This window comes from Monodelphis domestica, chromosome 3, assembly GCF_027887165.1.
Source record: "Monodelphis domestica isolate mMonDom1 chromosome 3, mMonDom1.pri, whole genome shotgun sequence".
Classification (NCBI taxonomy): domain Eukaryota; kingdom Metazoa; phylum Chordata; class Mammalia; order Didelphimorphia; family Didelphidae; genus Monodelphis; species Monodelphis domestica.
The window spans coordinates 20,448,421-20,468,185 of NC_077229.1; the positions used below are offsets into that span (position 1 = coordinate 20,448,421).

Genomic DNA, 19,765 nt, shown 5'->3' on the forward strand with positions numbered 1-19,765 from the left:
CTGGCAGATTATCTGCCCAGGGCTCCTGGGCCAATGGGAACGGAGGAAGTGGAGGCACGGAGAGGGCAGCATTTTGGCTGTGAAAAGGGAGGAGAGATCGGAGGCTGATAGCTTGAGGGAGTGGCCCGGAGTCAAGTGGAGGTTGCCTGTGGAGGATTTGCTTTGGGAAAGGAGGATCCTGGAGATAAGGGTGTGGAGCCTGGCGAGGGGCTGATCAAAGGAGTCGGGCAGCCCTGAGGCGAATGGAGCGGGGCTGGGATCTGGCCCGGAGCAAAGAGGAAAAGAGGCCCACTTAATTGGGGAGGGAGAGGCTCTGGCAAGGCGGAGAGTCAAGGCAGGCTTGGAACAGCCAATTAAGGAGGAATGAAGAGCTCAGATGCCAGCAGAAGGAGCCTAATTGGGATGACAACGTTCATTTGATCCTGGGAGTCGCTTTCCCTTGGTTTCGGCACATTGTTTAAGCTTTGGGGGTTTGAGGGAGGAGATCCGGGAGGGAGGTGGGCAAGAGGGAGACTAGGAGAAGAAGCCCCGGAACTCAGTGCTCCCCTTGCTTGCACCAGTGGGCAGACCCTTGCCTTTAAATGCCCAGCTCGTCTCCCACCTCTTAGCCAATCCTTAAACACATACTTGGGTTTGCCATTTCTCTTCCCTAAAGAGCCCCCGCCCGCCCCCGCCCCAACTGCCTTCTTGGTGGCTTTTTCACGTAGAATCAGCCGCGGATTGAGCTCTGGGGGAAGTGGGGACCCTGGTAGCTATGGATGGCAGTAAAAGGGGAGAAAGCTCCCTGAGGCCCCGGATACATTTTTTTTTTAGTAACTTGGGAGTTTCGACCTCCAGTTTCTTCGTCCTAAGATGGGACGCTGGGCTCGTACCCTGAACTGCTGGATGGGAGAGAGGGAGGGAGGAAGGAGGGTTCGCAGGCTCAGACGTGGGGGTGGGGATCTCCCCGCGTGGAGTCTGACACTTGGCCCGCCTCTTCCCCTGCTGTTTTTGCTCCTGATTGGACGAGGGTGGACCCACTTGGCCGAGATCCACGTTTCCCTTGGGAGTTTGGGGGGTGGTTGAGGCTGGACGTCTGGGCTTGTTCTGGGGCGGAGGAAGCCGAGCAGAACCCCGCAGGTAGCCCCAGCCTGCCCAAACACTCTCGCGGCCCCCTTCCTTCCCTGGCCGGACTCCAGGGGCTCCCTGTACACGTCTGGGCCCCGCCTCCTGGCCCCAGCAAATTCCCCCTCCCATTCCGGAGGGGGCGTGGTCCAGAGGCCGCGGCTCGCTATTGGCCGGAGCCCGGGAGGTCTGGGGGACGGGGCGGGGCCTCGTCGATTGCAAGGGGGCGGGGCAGAGGTGGGCTTGGCCCTGGGGCTGGCGCGGGCTGGGCTGCCTAGGCGGCCGAGGCAGGCTCGGCTGCCCCTAGCTGTGGCTGCTCCTCCTCCTCCTCCTCTCCCGAGCGGCCACCTCCCAGCCCCCCGGCCTCCCTCCCTCGGGCCGGCCGGCGGGCGGCCCCCATGGAGCTGCACATTCTTGAGCACCGGGTCCGGGTGCTGAGCATCGCCCGCCCCGGCCTCTGGCTTTACACGCACCCGCTAGTCAAGCTGCTCTTCCTGAGGCAGCGGAGCCGGTAAGGCGGGGGCCAGGGCTGGGGGGGCTGCCCTGCGGCTGGCTGCCCAGCCCGGGGCAGTCTGGGGCTGGGGGGAAGGGTGAAGAAAGCCTCCTTCCTCCCTGCTTTGCAGCCCACGATCTCTACTGCTCCCCGAGCCAGCCCCGCAGGCCCTTGTTGGCCCCACTTTACAGATGAGGCCACTGAGGGCCAGAGGGATGACAGTGACTTGCCCAGGGAAGCCCTAAAAGTGAACGCTGGTGGCCCTGACGCCGCCCCTCCCCTTCCCAGCTTGCTTGGACTTGTCCTTGCTCGGAGATTCGCTATATTAACGGGAGGGCTGGTGGTGACTGTTACAGCCTTAATGGTGGATTTTCTGGCAGGTTTGTGAGACTGGAGGTCCTATGCCAGCCAGCTGGTCAGCTTAGTAGCTGTGTGACTGGATAAATTACTTCCCCTTTCTGTGCCTCAGTTTCCACTTCCGTAAAATAAGGGGGTGGGACTCCATGAGCTATTCTCATCTCATTCTTTGGGTCAGTGGGTCAGAGGGATGGGCACCAGCAGGGGTCACTATCCTGCTCCTGGGGAATTGGTTGGCAGCTATTTCCTCCCGTTGGGTGGTCCAACCTCCCCACCTGGGAGTAGGATTCCATGGATCCGGCTCAGGCACCCTTCTGTACCCACCATCCCCCAACACACAGCACCCCATGAGCAAGGGGACCCAATTTGTTCTGCCTGAATGGAGCCCGGGCACAAGGTCCACTGGCTCATCCTTTCTGGCCTCTGGACTTTGGGATCTGGGCCTGCGGGAGTGCCTTGCCTCAGCTCAGGGGGCTGCCCTCTCCCTAGGTGCAAGTTTTTCAGCCTGACAGAGACCCCGGAAGACTATACCCTAATGCTGGACGAAGAAGGCTACAAAGGTATGGTGGCCTGCCTTGCTCTACCTCTCCCCCAGCCTGTGGGCCAGGAGGACACCCTCATGGTACACTTATGATACGTGGGGAGGGCCTGGGCCTGCGGAGCCCCTTGGAGAGAGAGTGAGCCTCCTGACAGCCATTCGGGACACTGTAGCTGCCTTCTGGGCCTGGGTTTCGGCTCTGGGCACATTTCCCTACCTCCTAGTTGTGCCACCCTATCGGGGCTGCTTGGTGTTGGCCCCAAATCACTTCCATTTCCCAGTTGCTTTTGGTAAAACAGTCCTAATGGCTGGCATTTAGGGATAGAGAGGCTGCCTGCTCTGCTCCATGTCCTGTGCCCACCCTGGGGAGGTGGGGAGAAGGGAAGGAGCCAAGCTGGCTGCAGGAGGGTCTGGGAAGGGAGCAGAACAGCTGAGGGACGACTGTGATTTTTGGAGTCAGCTCCTTGGCTCTAGAGGGGAGGCAGCAATGGGGGAAGGTCACCCTTTCCAGGCAGATGAAGTGGAAGATTTTCCAAGGCTGGACCCAGCTCTCAGGCTATATGTATGTCATTGAGAGCCTGGTCCCAGGCCTGGAAGCTGCCTGCCCTCAGCCCCCTTTCTACTTCCTGTTGTGGCCTCTGAGGCAGGGCCTGGTGCTTGAGAATTCTGCTTGCCCTGGGGTGCTGCTGGGCTACCTTCATCACTACCTTCATCACCCAGACTCTCAGCCTGGGCACTGGCCACAAATTGATCTCAGGGAGAAGAATGATAAGATCTAGAGTCAAGAGGAACCTTAGAAGTCATCTGGTGCAAACTTTTCTTTTTATGGAAAGTGACTTGCCCAAGGTCATCCCAGGAACTCCCTGGGACTGAGCTGAGATCTGAACTCTGGTCCTCTGACTCTTAAATCTTTATATCTTTCCCTTATACCGATTTCAGGTCAGAGTGACTCAATAAACTTATTTAAATACCTACTATATTTGAGGCATTGGGTAAAAAGATCAAAATAAAACACCTGTCTTCAAGGAACTTCTATCCTGATGAGGAGGGGGGATATAGCACAGAATATAATAATAACCAGCATTTCCATCATTGAAGTGTTTTTCAATCTCATTTGATGTTCACAGACAAGTAAATGGAAGTGATAGTTATTTCAACAGGTTGAAGAGCCATTGGGATGTTATTGTTGTTGTAAGTTACTTTGTTGCTGTAAGTTACTTTATTATTGTAAGTTACTTTGTTATTGTAAGTTACTTTGGTTACTGTTGAAATTTTTATCATTGTTGGCTTTACCTAGAAATGTGCATCAACTCTTTCCAATTGCTGAAAAAATTATTTTAGTGTTATAATATAGCAATATAGTTGTATATAGCCCTATAATTATATTTATTGTTTTTAATTAATTTCATTTATTGATTACTATAATTTATCTACATGTACATGTGTTTATTATTTATAATTATTATAGTAATCAATACAACAGAATGAATTAGGGTTTTTTAAGTCTGATGTTTGCCTTGCTAGGGCAGGGTCTGAATGTTTGCTCTGGTCCATTTTGTTATTCTTGTGAGTCGTCTTTTGGCCCCTAGCAGGCTAGGGACTGGGGCCCCTGGGACCATGTTCAGCAGTTACTGGTCTAGCCTGGTTCAGAGCCCATTGAGGGAAAGGGAGAGCTCACAAGTCTCATCTTGTCCTCCCCACCCCCCATCGCTCTCTCCACACTGCTGGGCTGTGTTCCCCTCTGACCACAGTCTCCTACAGGGACCTTCCTCCCCATCCTGGTTACCTGTTGGCCTGAAGAATCAGTCATCTTCATCTTCAAAGGCTTCTTCCTGAGTTGCTGATGAGAGCTGTGTGGCTGGGCTTGGGGCTACAATTGAAGCAATGATTCTGAAGCTCAGGTCCCCCTCCCTTAAAGGGGATCCCCTCTATTTGGGGCAGGAAGGCCATTTCTCTTGGAGAGCTGATGGTGGAGGGGGTAGGGTAGACACTTTAGTGCCTTTCCCTGGAATATAAGCTCCCCGAGGGAAGGAACTATTTTTGTTTTTCTTTGCTATTTTAGTGTTTTCCACAATGCCTAAATCAATAACTTTAATTGGGAAGAGTCCAGGAAGGGGGAGGATTACATTGGCAGCCTGGACTGTTCTGGGAAGGGCCTGGAAAGAGCAGGAGTGAGCCAGAGAGGATGTAGGGAGTGAGAAGGGGAGTAATGAACCATAGTTCCCATCTGGCATGTAATTTGGCCTAACTTGGGTGAGAGACAGCGTGGTTCCCTTTCATGGCTTTCTCTGGTTGTCTTGGAGATCTTCTTTTCCTCCTTCTCCACCCCATGGCCTGGCCAGAGGTAGGGAATCTCCCAAAAGACCGCAGGTCTTATAGCCAAATCTGTGCTCTGGAAGCAGATGGAGGATCTGGGTTTGAATCTTGCTTCCATTAACTAGCTAAGCAAGTCCTTGCCAGGATCCCAGTCAGAAAAATGGGTCCCATTTTCAGGGTCATTTAGCGGCCCGTTCCTACTGGAGTCTGGCACCCCTGTTTTGACCTGCCTCCCATGTCTTGGGCCGCCCCTCCTGCTGCCAGGGAGCCCCAGCCACCCAGCAGCTACGTTCTCAGCTTCTGCCCACCTCCCCAGGCCTGGGAAGGCAGAGCATCGAAGCTTGGGGTGTCCGGCTGGTGCTAGACTGCGCCCAGAGGCTGAGACAGGCAGCTCTTCCCTAAACTCAGACCCGTTGAGAGCCTGAGGACAATGTGCCAGAGAGGGAAGGCCCTATTTGGTGTTGGGTCAGCCACTCTGCGTGACTCCATCTGGGGTGCTCTTGGCAAGGATCCTGGGCTGGTTGGCTATTTCCTTCTCCAGCTCATTTTGCAGATGAGGGAACAGAGGCCAGCAGGGTTCAGTGACTTGGCCAGGGTCACACAGCTAGTAATCGAGACTGGATTTGAACTTGAGGATGAGTCTATCCACTGTGCCACCCTGCTGCCCTGGAAGGGACCTGAGATGTCATCTGTTCGGAGCCCCTTATTTCACAGCCAAAAACTGGTCCCCAGGGAGGGGAGGGGACTTGTCCAAGGTCATATACTTCATAATGATTAGCCAGGATCTGAACCCAGGGCTTCTGACTCAGACCAGGGCTCTGGCCATCCAGGCTGGCTCCCTGGTTGGCCTTTATTGCTTGTACTTCTCTTCTGTCCGGCTTGGGATGCTGGGGGGATGGAGTGTGTGTTCTAGGGTCACTATGAGGTCAGGGCCTGCCCATTCGGCTGGGAGGAAGGAAGCCAGCCCAGGGCAGCCTGGATGCCAACAAAGGCAGCTTTTATGTATGCCTAGCCACCCTGGGGAAGGCCCAGGCCCCTCCCCCATCTCTACTGCCCTACCCCCACCCCCTGCCAGCTCAGGCTGGGGCTTCTGACCTCGAGCATCCCCGGGCCAGTCCCTTGTGGTCCCTCCGTCCCCCGATGCTAAGGGTTGGGGCATTCAGAGCTGTGGGGCTGCCAGTGGCATCTCCCACCTCCCCAGTCTGGGGGTGGGAATTGCGGAGAGCCAGCTTTAGCCCAACGAGAGCTGTCCCAAAGTGACGCTGGGGGATAGTGAGCTCCCCGTCACTGGAGGTCTTCCAGAACAGGCCGGCTAGTTGCTTGGTGGGCCTCTGTAGAGGGGATTTTTGTTCTGCTAAGCCTCCAGGATCCGGGCTTCTTTCTCTGGGTCCTGCCCCCTTCCCAGGGGGCTCAGGAGGTCTTACATTCAGAGCCCGCAGGGAGTGCCTGCTTTTGCCAGACAGTGGGCTGGAGGGCTGTGACTCGTCCAAGGTCACCCAGCCTGTGGGAAGTCGGGCTGGCCTTGGAGTCCAGACTTAGCCCCCTCGGCTCTCCAGCCCTTCCCTCTCATTTCCACAAGGGTGGGCTGGCGGGTGCCATGGGGCTGCTGGCAGTGCCCGGCCAGGGCGGCTGCGGCTGCCTCCCCTCTTGTTCCCTCACTGCCTCCCTCTGGTGGCAGCTGCTGCCACCTCATCCGACAGCTTCCCCAGACACTGGCTGCTTGGCCAGCCCAGCTTGGCCCGGCCTTCCCCGCTGGCATCCAGGAGGCTTGGCACCAAGGCCTGGGAACTTTTCTCCCACGGCCTGCCAGCAAGCCCGTGCGCAGAAGGCTTTGGCTCCTTCCCTGATGTAGATAGCCTCTCGCTAGCCGGTCAGAAGGTCAGAAGAACATCCTGGTTGTGGGACACACGGGGTTGTGGGAAGGGGGAAGGATTGTCTGGGGCCCTCTGGGCCCCCAACGGTATGCTCCAGCCTGGCCCCGAAGTGAGGGGAAGCCCAGGACAGATTTGGGCTCCAGGTCCTGGCTGAGGTCGGGCTCAGTTTACACTTTGGGACTGTTTGGATTTTGTCCTTTGAAGGGACCCTGTGCTGGAGACTGGCACAGGAGCATAAATCATGGGCCAGAGGAAAACTTTGCAGTCCAAAGAGCTGGGTTCAAATCCCTGACTCCCTGTGTGACCATAGAAAAGTTTTTTCACTTTAATTGTTTTTAATCCTAACTTTCTGCCTTAGTAACAACTCTTAAGACAGAAAGACAAGGGCTAGGCAAAAGGGTCACCCAGCTAGGAAGCAGCTGAGGTCAGATTTGAACCCAGGACCTCCTGATTTTAGATCTGGCTCTCAATCCATTGAGCCATCTTTCTTTGAAACACTTTATTCTAGCAAAATCACTGAAAAACTTCAGTACATCCCAAAGAACATTGGAGCCAGAGGTTGGGGTTTGGAATCTAGCGTGGCTCTTCCTGTGGGATCTTGGAAAAGTAACTACCCCTCTCTGGGCCTCTTGGTCTCCTGTCTGTGACACGAAGAGCTTTGGGCTCTGGGATTGCGGCGTCCTCTTCCAGCTGCCTGGGTCTAGGATCAGGAAGGCTCATGTGTCCACGTCAGACCCTGGGTGATGCACGGCACCATCTGATCCCTCGGACACCCCTACAGGGATTGTTAAGGCCCTTGAGGAGCCAGAAGTCTACAGTGGGGAAGTGACTTGGCTAAGGTCCTACAGAAATCAGCGACAGGGCTGGGGCTAGAATCAAGGCCCTCCTGATGCCCTCTGTAGGGATTCTGTCCTTACAAGATGGCACTGTGCTTTGAGAGGAGGCAGGAAGAAGGAAGGCAGGCCCCGACCCTCACTCGTTGACCAGACTCTCTTTCCCACAGAGCTGCCCCCGTCAGAGTTCTTACAAGTGGCCGAGGCTACGTGGCTGGTGCTCAACGTTCTGTCCAACAGTAGCTCCGCCACCAATTTTCAGGCTGTTGGTGTCACCAAAATCGCCAGGTCTGTCATTAGCCCGCTGGCCGAGCACCACGTGTCAGTGCTCATGTTGTCCACGTACCAGACGGACTTCATCCTGGTGAGATCTTGGGGGAACGGGGTCGGGGTTGGGGGTCAGACACCCTCCTGGTCCCCCTGAGGTCGTGGGCCACCCGGCTCCCCCACGGCCTGGCAGGGAGAGAAAAGACCTTGGATTTGCCTTCTTCCTCAGCCCAAGTCTGCCAGGCTTTGGGGGCAGGAGTGAGAGGAGCAAGAGGGAAGATGGAGACTTGAGGCCTGGGATGCAACTTGTCTGCTCATGCCCTTTCCCAGGGACCTCCTGGATGAGACTCTGCTTGCCCCAAGTCCACGCTGGGCCTGTGGGCTGAGAGAGGCGGGGGGGGGGGGGTGAGGGAGGGACAGAGAGAGAGAGACAGACAGACAGAGACAGAGACAGAGAGATGGAAAGACAGAGAGAGAGACAGAGACAGAGAGAGAGGGAGAGAGACAGAGAGAGACAGACAGAGACAGAGAGATAGAAAGACAGAGAGAGAGACAGAGACAGAGAGATGGAAAGACAGAGAGAGAGACAGAGACAGAGAGATGGAAAGACAGAGAGAGAGACAGAGACAGAGAGATGGAAAGACAGAGAGAGAGACAGAGACAGAGAGGGAGGGAGAAAGAGGGAGAGAGAGAGGGAGAGAGAGAGAGAGAGAGAGAGGGAGGGAGAGAGACAGAGAGAGAGAAGGAGAGAGAGAGAGAGAGAGGGAGAGAGAGAGAGAGAGAGAGAGAGGAGAGAGAGAGAGAGAGAGAGAGAGGGAGAGAGAGAGAGAGAGGGAGAGAGAGAGAGGGAGAGAGAGAGAGAGAGAGAGAGAGAGAGAGACAGAGACAGAGACAGAGACAGAGACAGAGAGATGGAAAGACAGAGAGAGAGAGACAGAGACAGAGAGGGAGGGAGAAAGAGGGAGAGAGAGAGAGACAGAGACAGAGACAGAGACAGAGAGATGGAAAGACAGAGAGAGAGACAGAGACAGAGAGGGAGGGAGAAAGAGGGAGAGAGAGAGAGACAGAGACAGAGACAGAGACAGACAGACAGAGAGATGGAAAGACAGAGAGAGAGACAGAGACAGGGAGGGAGAAAGAGGGAGAGAGAGAGAGGGAGAGAGACAGACAGACAGAGACAGAGAGATGGAAAGACAGAGAGAGAGACAGAGACAGAGAGGGAGACAGAGACAGAGAGGGAGAGAGAGAGAGAGAGAGACAGAGAGGGAGGGAGAGAGAGAGAGAGAGGGAGAAGGAGACAGAGAGAGACGGGGGGGGGGGGGGAGAGGGAGGAGAGAGAGGGAAGGAGAGCCAGGGTCAGAGATGGAAGGGGAGCAAAAGTGGGGGGGATTGAGAGAGGGAGGGTCAGAACTCAGACCCTCTTGTGTGTGTGGCATGTATGACGCAGCATAGATCACGGCAGGGCGTGCATTGTGCCTGTGGGTCTGTGCTGGGGGAGGCTCTTATATAAGCGAGTGGATCCTCGGCCCCCCTCTGGTGCAGGTTCGGGAGCAGGACCTGCCGGTGGTGATCCACACTCTGGCCCAAGAGTTTGCCATCTACCGGGAGGTGGATGGAGAGCCCGTGCCAGTGGCCTGTGACGACGCCAGCAATGGCTTCCACAAAGCCAAACTAGGTGAGGGGCGGCCGGGCCGGGCCGGGGCGAGGGGCTGTGCCTGCCTGGGAGAGCTGCCCAAATGCTGGTCCTTCCCATGTCCTCCCCCTCCTCCTGCCTGGGTTGGTCTGCTGCTCTGATCCTTTCGCTCCCCTTCACCTTCCATCTTCAAATCCATACTGCGGATTGGCTCCAAGTCCAAAGAGGGAGGGGTAAGGGTTAGGCAGTTGAAGTCAGATGAGGAAGAGTCTGAGGTCAGATTTGAACCCACAACCCCTCGTCTTCAGGCCTTGTTCTCTAGTCACTAAGCCACCCCGCTGTCCCGCTTTACCCTCTTTTGATAAGGATCGCTGTCCTTGGTCTCTTCCCCACCCTCTGTCCCAGCCAAACATTCCGTTTCTGAAAGCTAAGAAGGAAGAGGCTGACGGTTCGGCAAAACGATGCGAATGCCAGCCGTCTCCTGGCACCTGCCGTGCTCTGTACCCGCAGCCCCCCACCTCCAGAAAGGTTCCCTGCAGTCTCTAGTCGTGCTAACAGCAGACCTCGCTGGGGCACTATTAACCCTCTCGGGAAGCCTTTGGCTCCCTTGGCTCCATTCCTTCTCAGAATCCCCATTGGAGAGGTGAGAAAACCGAGGCCCAGGGCGGGGGCTCCTCCAGGATCGCGGGGTTCATGACCAGTTGGCTGAGGGGGGTGAGAAGACCCCTTCCTGGGGCAGCTGAGTGGCTCCAGGGATTGAGATTAAGAGCCAGGCCCAGCCCAGACAGGAGGTCCTGGGTTCCAATGTGGCCACAGACACCTCCTAGCCGGGGGACCCTGGGCAAGAGGGAAGGGAAAGGACAAAGAAAGAAAATCTCCTTCCCTTGCAGTGGGCTCCGTCTGTGGCCACCAGGTGGCACCACGTCTCCACCCATTGCAGGGTGCCAGCCTTAGTCCAGAGCATTTACGCCTCCTCCTCCTCCTCTTCCCTCTCTCCTGAGCCAGGACCCAGCCCCACCGTCCACCCCATCCAGAGCCCCCAGAACAGATTCTGCATCCTCACGCTGGACCCCGACACCCTCCCTGCCATCGCCACCACGCTCATGGATGTCCTGTTCTACTCCCACAGGTGGGGGCCCCGAACCCATTGGGCTGCCCTGCCCTTCTCGCCTGCCCCTTGGCTTCCAGATGGGGAGCGGGCCCAGACAAGTGAGAGGCTCTGGAACTGGAAGGACCTTAGGGCACAAGATGGGGAAACTGAGGGCCACCTTGGAGAAAGGACTTGTCCAAGGCCACAGAACAATCAGCACAGAAAGTGAGATCAGGAAGGGAGCTTAGACCAGGGAATGTCACAGTGGAGAGAGGGCTTAGAACAGGGGATGTCAGGGCTGGGAGGGGGCTTAGAACAGGGGATGTCAGGGCTGGGAGGGGGCTTAGAACAGGGGATGTCACAGTGGGGAGGGGGCTTAGAACAAGGGATGTCAGGGCTGGGAGGGGGCTTAGAACAGGGGATGTCACAGTGGGGAGAGGGCTTAGAACAAGGGATGTCAGGGCTGGGAGGGGGCTTAGAACAGGGGATGTCACAGTGGGGAGAGGGCTTAGAACAAGGGATGTCAGGGCTGGGAGGGGGCTTAGAACAGGGGATGTCACAGTGGGGAGAGGGCTTAGAACAAGGGATGTCAGGGCTGGGAGGGGGCTTAGAACAGGGGATGTCACAGTGGGGAGAGGGCTTAGAACAAGGGATGTCAGGGCTGGGAGGAACCTTTCAGACTATCCAAGAGATCATTTTTCATATGGAGTTTCCCAAGGTCTCTTGGCCAGTTCTAGCACAGCCCCTCTCTTTTCTCACCCATGGTGTAATCCACTCCCCAGCCCCTATAGATGGTGGATGGAGCTGTTGTGGGCAGGGGGCGCTCACCATCCTTCCTCCCCTTCTCTCTCCACACCAACCTAGCGCTTCCAAAGAGGGGGCTTCCGATGACCTGGACCTCGACTCCATCCCCTTCTTCGCCTTCTCGCGCATCGAGGGCTATATCTCTATCGTCATGGACGCAGAGACCCAGAAGAAGTAGGCGGCCCGTCCCTCTGGCTCTAGATTGGGCCGTGGCCTCATCCTTCCCTTTTCGGCTGTTGTGGGGGTCCCAGAACCTCTTGAGAGAGACATCCTGATGGCAATTACAGGATAGGATGGAGCCCCATTTAGAATCCGAGCCGAGAGGCCCCTTTGGGATCTCGTCCAGTCCTCATATTTTATTTTCCCAACTCTTTATATGTCACAATTTCCCAAAACCATAAGCTCCAGATTGTCTCCCTCCCCTCTTCCTCCTTCCCTCTCAGAGATGGTAACTGATTTGGTCGGATGATCCTCATATTTATTAACGGAGGAAGAAATGACTTCAAAGAGGGGAAGTGACTTACCTAGGGTCACCCAGTAAGTTAGTGGGAGAGTTGGAACTTTGGGCAGGTGTCTTCCTTCATTCTCAGCCCCAAACCTGTGCCAGCACTGGGGAGGAAGAGGAGGCCAAGGAGGAGGAGCCAAGCCCACCTTCTCCTTCCCTAGGTTCCCCAGTGACTTGTTACTCACCAGCTCCTGTGGAGAACTCTGGAGAATGGTTCGAATCGGGGGCCAGCCCCTGGGCTTTGGTGAGTCCTGGCTGGCTGGGGAGCTCCCTGGGCCCGTACATGGTGGGGTGGACGAAGGGCTTGAGACTTCCAAGTGTCTTTGTCGGCCAAGAGCCTGGGTCAAGGTTCCTGGCTGGCCCAGGTGAGCATGGTGACGAGTGCACACAGTAGTCAATGAACTTGGTGGAAATTATTAAGTGCCTACTATGTGCTAGGCATTGAGGATACAGACACAAAAATGAGACCGCTCCTGTCCTCGGGGAGCATCCATTCTACAGATGAACAAATATCAGGGAAGTCCAAAGTGTTTTGGGAGGGGGGCAGGGCTATGCAGAAATGGAGGACGAGGTCACTAAATAAACTAATAATAAGCTAAATAAACACTGAACAAAGGCAAAGGTGAGGGGGAGAAAGCATACAAGGCATGAGGAACTACTTGTACTAAGGTGTGGAGGTGGGAAACGGAAATGTCTTGTGGGGAACGTAGGCTGGTGTGGCTGGGTATCGGTGTGAAAAGGGGGACTGGGGCCAGTCAGACAGAGACTGTTGAGGCCAAATGCCTTATTTTTATAAAGGAGAAAAGTGACCCTCAGAGAATTAAGTGACTGGCTTAGGGTCACTCAGCAGAGTAGAATTCAAATCCAGATCCTTGAGTTCAACTCCAGTCATTTATGAAAAATGACCTACATGGTGCTTGGCTCTTGGTACGAAAAGACAAAAATGAATGAGCCCTTTCCCTCAGGAAGCTGGCATTCTGAAGCTGTGTTTGAGAGGTGCTGCTTCACAGGTTAGGAGGCTGAAGAGCTCAACGGCCTTATTCTACAGAGTGGGAAACTGAGTCATGGAGAAGGAACTAGTCCAGGCCCCTTTCCCTAGCCCTCTCCCCCCCACTCTCTGGTGGTTTTAGAGCACTTGGGTTCTTCCCTCTACTACCAAAGCTTGTGAGCATATGTGGGCTTCCTGCCTTCCCATGAAGCCCCAGGAGCAGCTGTGACCGCCTTCCTTTTCACCCTTTTCCTGCCTTCTCTCCTCGTCCGTCCCAGATGAGTGTGGCATCGTGGCCCAGATTGCTGGGCCCCTGGCCGCTGCCGACATCTCCGCCTACTACATCAGCACCTTCAACTTCGACCACGCCCTGGTGAGTCTTCCCACTTCCTCCTCTGCTGGCCCCCCTGTCTCGGGGGCACCTCCAGGGCAGTGGCTAGTCTAACCCTCTTGTTTGAAAACAGAAGGAAGGGTCCCAGAGAAATGGTGAGACTTCCCACAGCCAGGGAGTGCCATCCCCCAGATTCCATCTGGTGGACTTTGTGTACTTTCCACCAGGGCTGCTAGGTGGCACTAGATGCCCAGAGTCTGGGGTCACTGAACTTTGTGATTTTGAGTCCTGCCACAGATGCCTACTAGCTGTGTGACCTTGGGCAAATCCCTTAACCCCATTTGCCTCAGTTTCCTCATCTGTCAAATGAGCTGGAGAAGGAAATGGCAAACCATTCCAGTAGCTTAGCTGTGTTTCAGTGGGTGTTTCCATCCTCCCTGGGGCTGCTTTGCAGTCCCCAGTTTCCACGTGCGACCGTGTCAAACAGTGTGGTCTTTGATGGCTCCTGGCAATCCTGGGCAAGTCACTTTACCCTGTGTGCCTCAGTTTCCTTATTTGTAAAACCATCTGAAGAAGGAAATGGCCAACCACTCCAGTATCTCTGCCCAAATGGGGTCATGAAGAGTGGGACAAGCCTGAAAAACGACTCAACAACACAGCTTTGCACTAGGAGGTTCCCGTTTCCCTCCTCTTCTAGGTAGTGTTCAGGGCTCTTCCCTCCTTCCCCTGGGCTTTTGGACTTGATCACCTGAGCCTTTGTGCCCTGGGAAGAGCTCTGATGGCTGCCCCGTCTCCCCCGTGCCCGCAGGTACCTGAGGATGGCATCGACAGCGTCATCGAGGTCCTACAGAATCGTCAGGAGAGCTGCCGGTAGTGGCTGGATGTGGACTGGATCTCCCTGTGCCTCCACCATCGTCCTCTTCTCTGGGGGGACTCTGGCGGCCCCCAAGGCTAAACCAAAGCTTTCCATGTAGTGTTTGCCCCGGGGAATGGGGGCTGGGCTGGTGCCCCCCTGGGTAGGTGAGCTAGGGGGAGACGCCCTCTGGTGCCACCTTTCACTCTTCATTTTCAAGTTGGTTTCCTGGTCCTGTTGCCCAAGCAGGTGCCGAGGAGCCGGGGACTGGACACCCCGGGGTGGGGCTGGGAAGAGAGATGACCTCGAGCCTTCCTCCCACCCTCTGGAATCTGGCTCGTTTCCTTGGCCTCCAGCTCCCGGGGGTGGGGGTTAGGGAGGGCCCTCATGCTGGGCCAAGGCTGGCTCCCCCCAGTTCTGCCCGCCTTGTGGCCTCCCTTGGAGGGCAGGAAAGCGCAGAGGCCTGGCCTCCGCGTACAAACGCACACCACCCTCGTCTGTGCCTTATTCGTGAAGCTGGGTGGGCACACGTGTGCCCACAAACTGGAATCCTGGTGCTGTGGATGGCTTTGCTTGGGAAGCCCCAACCTCGACACTCCCCTGCCCGACCCCTGGGAAACGTCTTTGCACATGCCCCTCCAGGTGGGGGCAGCACCCCTTCTCTGTCTTTTCTCCCCTTTCTGCGGCCCTCTGTCATGCCCCGCTCTGGCCTCCCGGCATGTGGAGAGCCGGGCTCTCCTAGGGGTGCCCGCGATCTCTGCCCCATCCCCAGGGAGGAGCCTCCATTCTTCCCTCGCGTGGTTTTAAAGAAATCTCCTTCTCAATAAAGCACTTTGCCATCCCTGGAGCGTGTCGAAGGCATTGGCGGCATGCCCATCTCTCCCCTCCGTCTGCCTGGCTCTGCCCTCCTTGGGGGCTTTAGAAGGGGAGGACCTGGGGACAACTAGGTGTCTCAGTGGTTAGAGAGCCAGGTCCAGAGATGGAAAGTCCTGGATTCAAATCCAGCCTAAGAGACTTCCTAGCTGTGTGACCCTGGATAAGTCACTTAACCCCCCTTGCCTAACCCATACCACTTTTCTGCCTTGGAACCAAAACATAATATTGATTCCAAAGTGGAATGTAAGGGTTTTAAAAAAGTGGAGGACCCGAGTTTGATCTGGCTTTGTTAATTAATGTGTGACCTTGGGGAAGTCATTATCCTCTTTGGGCCTAGGGTCCCAGATACAAAATGAGGAGGGAGGGCCGAATTGGACCTTGGCCTGCCTTCTGGCTCATCTATTCAGGGCGGTGCCCCCATCACTAACCTGTAAAGAAAGGTGTTGTAGGAAGAGAATGGGAAGGGGCAGCTAGGTGGCTCAGAGCCAGGCCTGGAGATGGGAGGTCCTGAGTTCAAATATGACTCCAGACACTGTGTGACCCTGGACAAGTCACTTAACCCCTATTGCCTACCTCTTACCCCTCTTCTGCCTTAGAGCTGATACCCAGACCTGAGAGACCAAAGGTAAAGGTTTCAAAAGCAGCAGCAACAAGAGTATGCACACTAGAGTCCTGGATGTGAATGTGTGTTCTGCTCACTAAGAGGTTCTAGGGGGAAATCACATCCTCCCTGGCTTCAACATCCTCTGTACACTGAGGGTTTGGGTTTGCGCTTGCGCCTGTTGGCAATAGGGAGCCACAGAAGTTATTGAGTAAGGGGTGACCTGATGGGGAAGAAAACCGCTGAGAGATGCCACACGGGGGACAGCTTCCGGTAGGGCGCAGGTGGGAGGCGGGTGGAATGAGTCCCGTTTGGGGCACACTGAGTGGGAGGCGGCTCTCCTGCATGGTCCAGCTCCAGACGGTGAAAGGCAGCTGGAGATGGGAGGCCACCAGAGAGCCAGCCACTGACGCTGGGGAACTTGGGATCCTCAGCTCGGAGATGGCCACCAAGCCCAAGGGAGGTGGTGGAGAGGGAGGAGCCTGGGGGGGGCGGTTAGAAGGCGGGATCTGGAGGAGGGTCCAGCAAAGGGGCCAGAGAGGAGGAGAACCAGGGAGAGAGGCTCGGGCGGGGCCCTTGGCGGGGGGTCGCGGCCCTTAAAATTTAGAGAGAAACTTTCACGCAGAAGAAAGTGCTGCGTCCGTGGGCAGATGGCGGAAGGATCAAACCGAAGCCCGTCGAGAGGGCGGGGCCGGGCGGAGGCACCTATTGTTTAGAGGACCATAGCTAGCTGGCGTCCCGGGGTGGGGAGGCCCCTGAGGGTTGGAGGTAGCTGCCGGGAGGCGACTTGGGCTCCCTCAGCGGGGCTCGCAGGGTGCGATTGAAGACGCGAGGGAGAGCGAAGCTCCCAGCGAGTGGCCACAATTTTTCCGTAAACTAGAAGGCCAAGTTCTCGTGAGAGGGGAGGAGGAGGGGGAGCCACGCGAGGTTTGGGGCCGCCGTGGGGAGGCTCAATCTAAGCTCCTGCCTTCTCCGCTGAGGTTGGCTTGCTTTTTTAAAGTCTTGCTTTCAGCCTTAAGAACAACACTAAGACAGAAGGGCAAGGGCTGGGCAAACGGGCTTAAGTGACTTGACCACGGTCACACAGCCAGGAAGTGTCTGAGGTCGGATTTGAACCCAGGACCTCGGGGCTCCAGGACTGACACTCTATCCACTGAGGCACCTATATGCCTGCCTCCCAACACGGTAGTAACTGGGAAAAACACAGAACTATGAACTAGCCCGAAAAATCATTCTAATAAAGGAAAGGAGTTTAGCGCTAGAATTAGGCATCCTGGCCGAGTCCCCACACTCTGGCAGCTCTTGTCGCTACTCGCTAGAAGAGGGGCAGAACTTGGGGGTCTTTTATTCCTTCTGGAGAGCTCCGTCCGGCAGGCTGCAAAGAGGCCGCAGCCAGCTGAACAGTTACAAAGGCAAGGCTGGCCTTCCTGAGAGGGCTCTTTAATGGCAGGGAGAAGCTTCTAAAACAAATAAAGGCGCTCGGCTCCCACCAAATGGGGATCCCTAGACCGGTGCGCCTGGCACTGGGCTTTCTCCACACCCGGGGATAAAACGGAGGCGGCCAGAGTTCTCGCTGGCAGGGGCGGGTCCCAAGTCTCTGGCCTTCTGAGGTAGGAGAGGGCCCTTTGACGCCTCTCTCTCGCTCCTGCTCTTGGTCTCTCCAGCCTGGAATCTCAGAACCGCAAAGCTAGAAAGAATCCCCAGGACACCCAGGGCAGTTCCTGCACCCCAATTCCCCCAAGACAAAGCCTCTGCTTGTCCGAGGGCCAGCCTGCCATCCACCTTGGGGACAGCCTCAGTGACAGGATGTTTTTCTGAAGAAATCTCAGTTGAGGGGCAGCTCAGTGGATAGAGAGAGAGAGCAAGACCTGGAGATGGGACGTCCTGGGTTCAAATGTGACCTCAGACACTTCCCAGCTGTGTGACCCTGGGCAAGTCACTTAACCCCCATTGCCTAGCCCTCACCGCTCTTCTGCCTTGGAGCCAATACACAGTATTGATTCCAAGATGGAAGGTGAGGGTTAAAAAAAAAAGAAGTCAAGCATGTGAAATGTTAGGAATCTATCTATAAGTCTGGTCCAGGAGCACTTTGCTCGCTAGAGTCAGCTTTTGAATACACTTGAATACCTTCATGATTCCTATAAGTGAACCCCTATAGATTGGAAGTGTCTGATTCAGATTCTCCCAAACTCCAGGCTTGGTGCTCTAGCCACTGAGATTCCTTGCTACCCCCACAGTTATTTTTCCCATCTCCCCTATTAGATTGTGAGCTTCCAGGACTGTTTTGGTTTCTTGGTATCTCTGGTGTTTAGACAGTACCTCTAACAATGTAGGAGTTCATTAAATTATTAGCTTCTAGCTCCAGAGACTTGGTCTTCTATGTCCATAAGCTCATAGACTTTGAACTTTAAGGGAGCTAAGAAACTATCTCAGAGAAGAAGAAGCTGACCAAAGAGGGGACGGGATTTATTTGTCCAATGTAGAAAATGAAGGAGATGGGATTTGAACTCAGGATCCTCTACTCTAAAACTATTTGTTCTGGACTACCTCAGCCAGTTGGTATCTCCTTGAGTGTGTGTGTGTGTGTGTGTGTGTGTGTGTGTGTCTTTGGGCAGTGCTGGCTTCTTTGTGAAGATATGACATCCCCTTTCCTTGAGGTTGGAGACCTTCTTCCTGGTGTCTTGGTGCCTGCTGAATGTTTGGGACTGTAAACACTGACCCTTTGGGTCCTGCAGTCACTGCCCTGAATCTGTATGGAGGGGACTGACCCAGCCTTGAACCCAGGCCACGTCAAGGAAGAATGTGGCAACCCTGTGGTCTGTGGCTCACTTCTGCCTGAGTCTGAGTGGGTCAGGATTCCCTACCCAGGAGGCTGCCACTCCTGCAGACCTACTACATACAAAGTTGTTTTTTTTAAAAAGGACATTCCGGATTTGGTCTGAGATCTCCTTGCTCATTGGGCTCCCTTGGGATCCTCCTCCTGCTCTGGCCTGTTGATATTATCTATTTTATTTATAGGAAGGCAGGCCCACAGGGTCCCTTCCATTCAACTGGAAGCTCCTTGATAGCTGGCACTAATTTCCTTTTGACTGTTCTCTTTCCAGCCCCCAAGACAGAATGAGCGCTTTTTGAGTGGCCCATGGATGGCTCTGAAAATCCTGAAAGGACTTTGGGTCTTAGACTCACAGGATGGAAGAGGGAGCCAGACCCCAAGTGATCTCAAAGGTTGGCTAATTCAGCCCACGCTGGCATCTTACACAATCCCGCTGGCCTTTGGGGATCTTCTGTTTCAACTTCTCCACTACCACATCTCCCAACCTCTCTGATGTCTGGGGTCATGGCCTTCCTGCCCGGGCAGCAGACGTGATGACGGCCTTCTCTGAGCTGGCCCAGAGAGGAAGGACCGATGGAGCCCAGTCTTGAGGCATCAGAGGAGGACTTGGAGAGCAAAATAGAAATGAAGCAATGGAAGCATCTCCAAGAAAATGAGGGGATGCCTTCTGGTTGGGGAATGGCTGAACAAATTGTGGTATCTGTTGGTGATGGAATACTATTGAGTTCAAAGAAACAATGAACTGGAGGGACTCCATGTGAACTGGAACGACCTCCAGGAAGTGATGCAGAGTGAGAGGAACAGAACCAGGAGAACATTGTACACAGAGACGGATACACTGTGGCACAATTGAATGTAATGAACTTCTCTAGTAGCAGCAACACAATGGTCCAGGACAATTCTGAGGGACTTATGAGGAAGATGCTATTTACATCCAGAGGAAGAACTGTGGGAGCAGAAACACAGAAGAAAAACAGCTGCTTGATCACATGGGTCGAGGGGGGAATATGACTGGGGATGTAGACTCTAAATGATCACCCTAGTGCAAATATCAATAATATGGACATAGGTCTTGATTAATGACACATGTAAAACCCAGAGGAACTGTGGGACAGCTATGGGAGGGGCAAGGGGGGATGGGAAGGAAAGAACAAGATTCTTGTAACCAAGGAAAAATATTCTAAATTAACTAATTAAATTAAAAAAAAAAAGCATCTCCAAGAACGGGCTTATTGAGGGTGCCAGGCCCAGTGGGGGCTTCTAAGATGAGGCAGTCTCTGTCCTCCAGGGGCTTCTGGCCTGCTGGGGAAGGATGGATTCAGTTGAGTAACAAGCAGTTAGTAAGTGCTAACAGTGTACCAAGCACAGTGCCAAGCACTGGGATACAAAGACAAAATTGAGACAGGCCTGACCTCATGAGGCTTCCATTCTCCTGGAGGGATCCAACAAGGTCAGAGATGAATAAATAT

The 19,765-nt window shown here is 54.9% G+C and overlaps 1 protein-coding gene across 2 annotated transcripts; it reads left to right on the top strand.

Moving 5' to 3' along the window:
- Positions 1 to 1,188: 1,188 nt before the first annotated feature.
- Positions 1,189 to 14,833, top strand: CASTOR1 (cytosolic arginine sensor for mTORC1 subunit 1). Of its 2 annotated transcripts, XM_001380309.3 has the most exons (9): positions 1,189 to 1,615; positions 2,444 to 2,514; positions 7,686 to 7,879; positions 9,325 to 9,457; positions 10,421 to 10,544; positions 11,370 to 11,483; positions 11,976 to 12,058; positions 13,081 to 13,175; positions 13,942 to 14,833. In XM_001380309.3, exons 1-9 carry the CDS (start codon positions 1,503 to 1,505, stop codon positions 14,005 to 14,007), a joined length of 993 nt encoding a protein of 330 aa, XP_001380346.1. In that variant the 5' UTR covers positions 1,189 to 1,502; the 3' UTR covers positions 14,008 to 14,833. The 2 variants fall into 2 exon arrangements, with proteins under 2 accessions (XP_001380346.1, XP_056677481.1); XM_056821503.1 differs by lacking the exon at positions 9,325 to 9,457 and having other exon boundaries at positions 1,344 to 1,615.
- Positions 14,834 to 19,765: the final 4,932 nt, after the last annotated feature.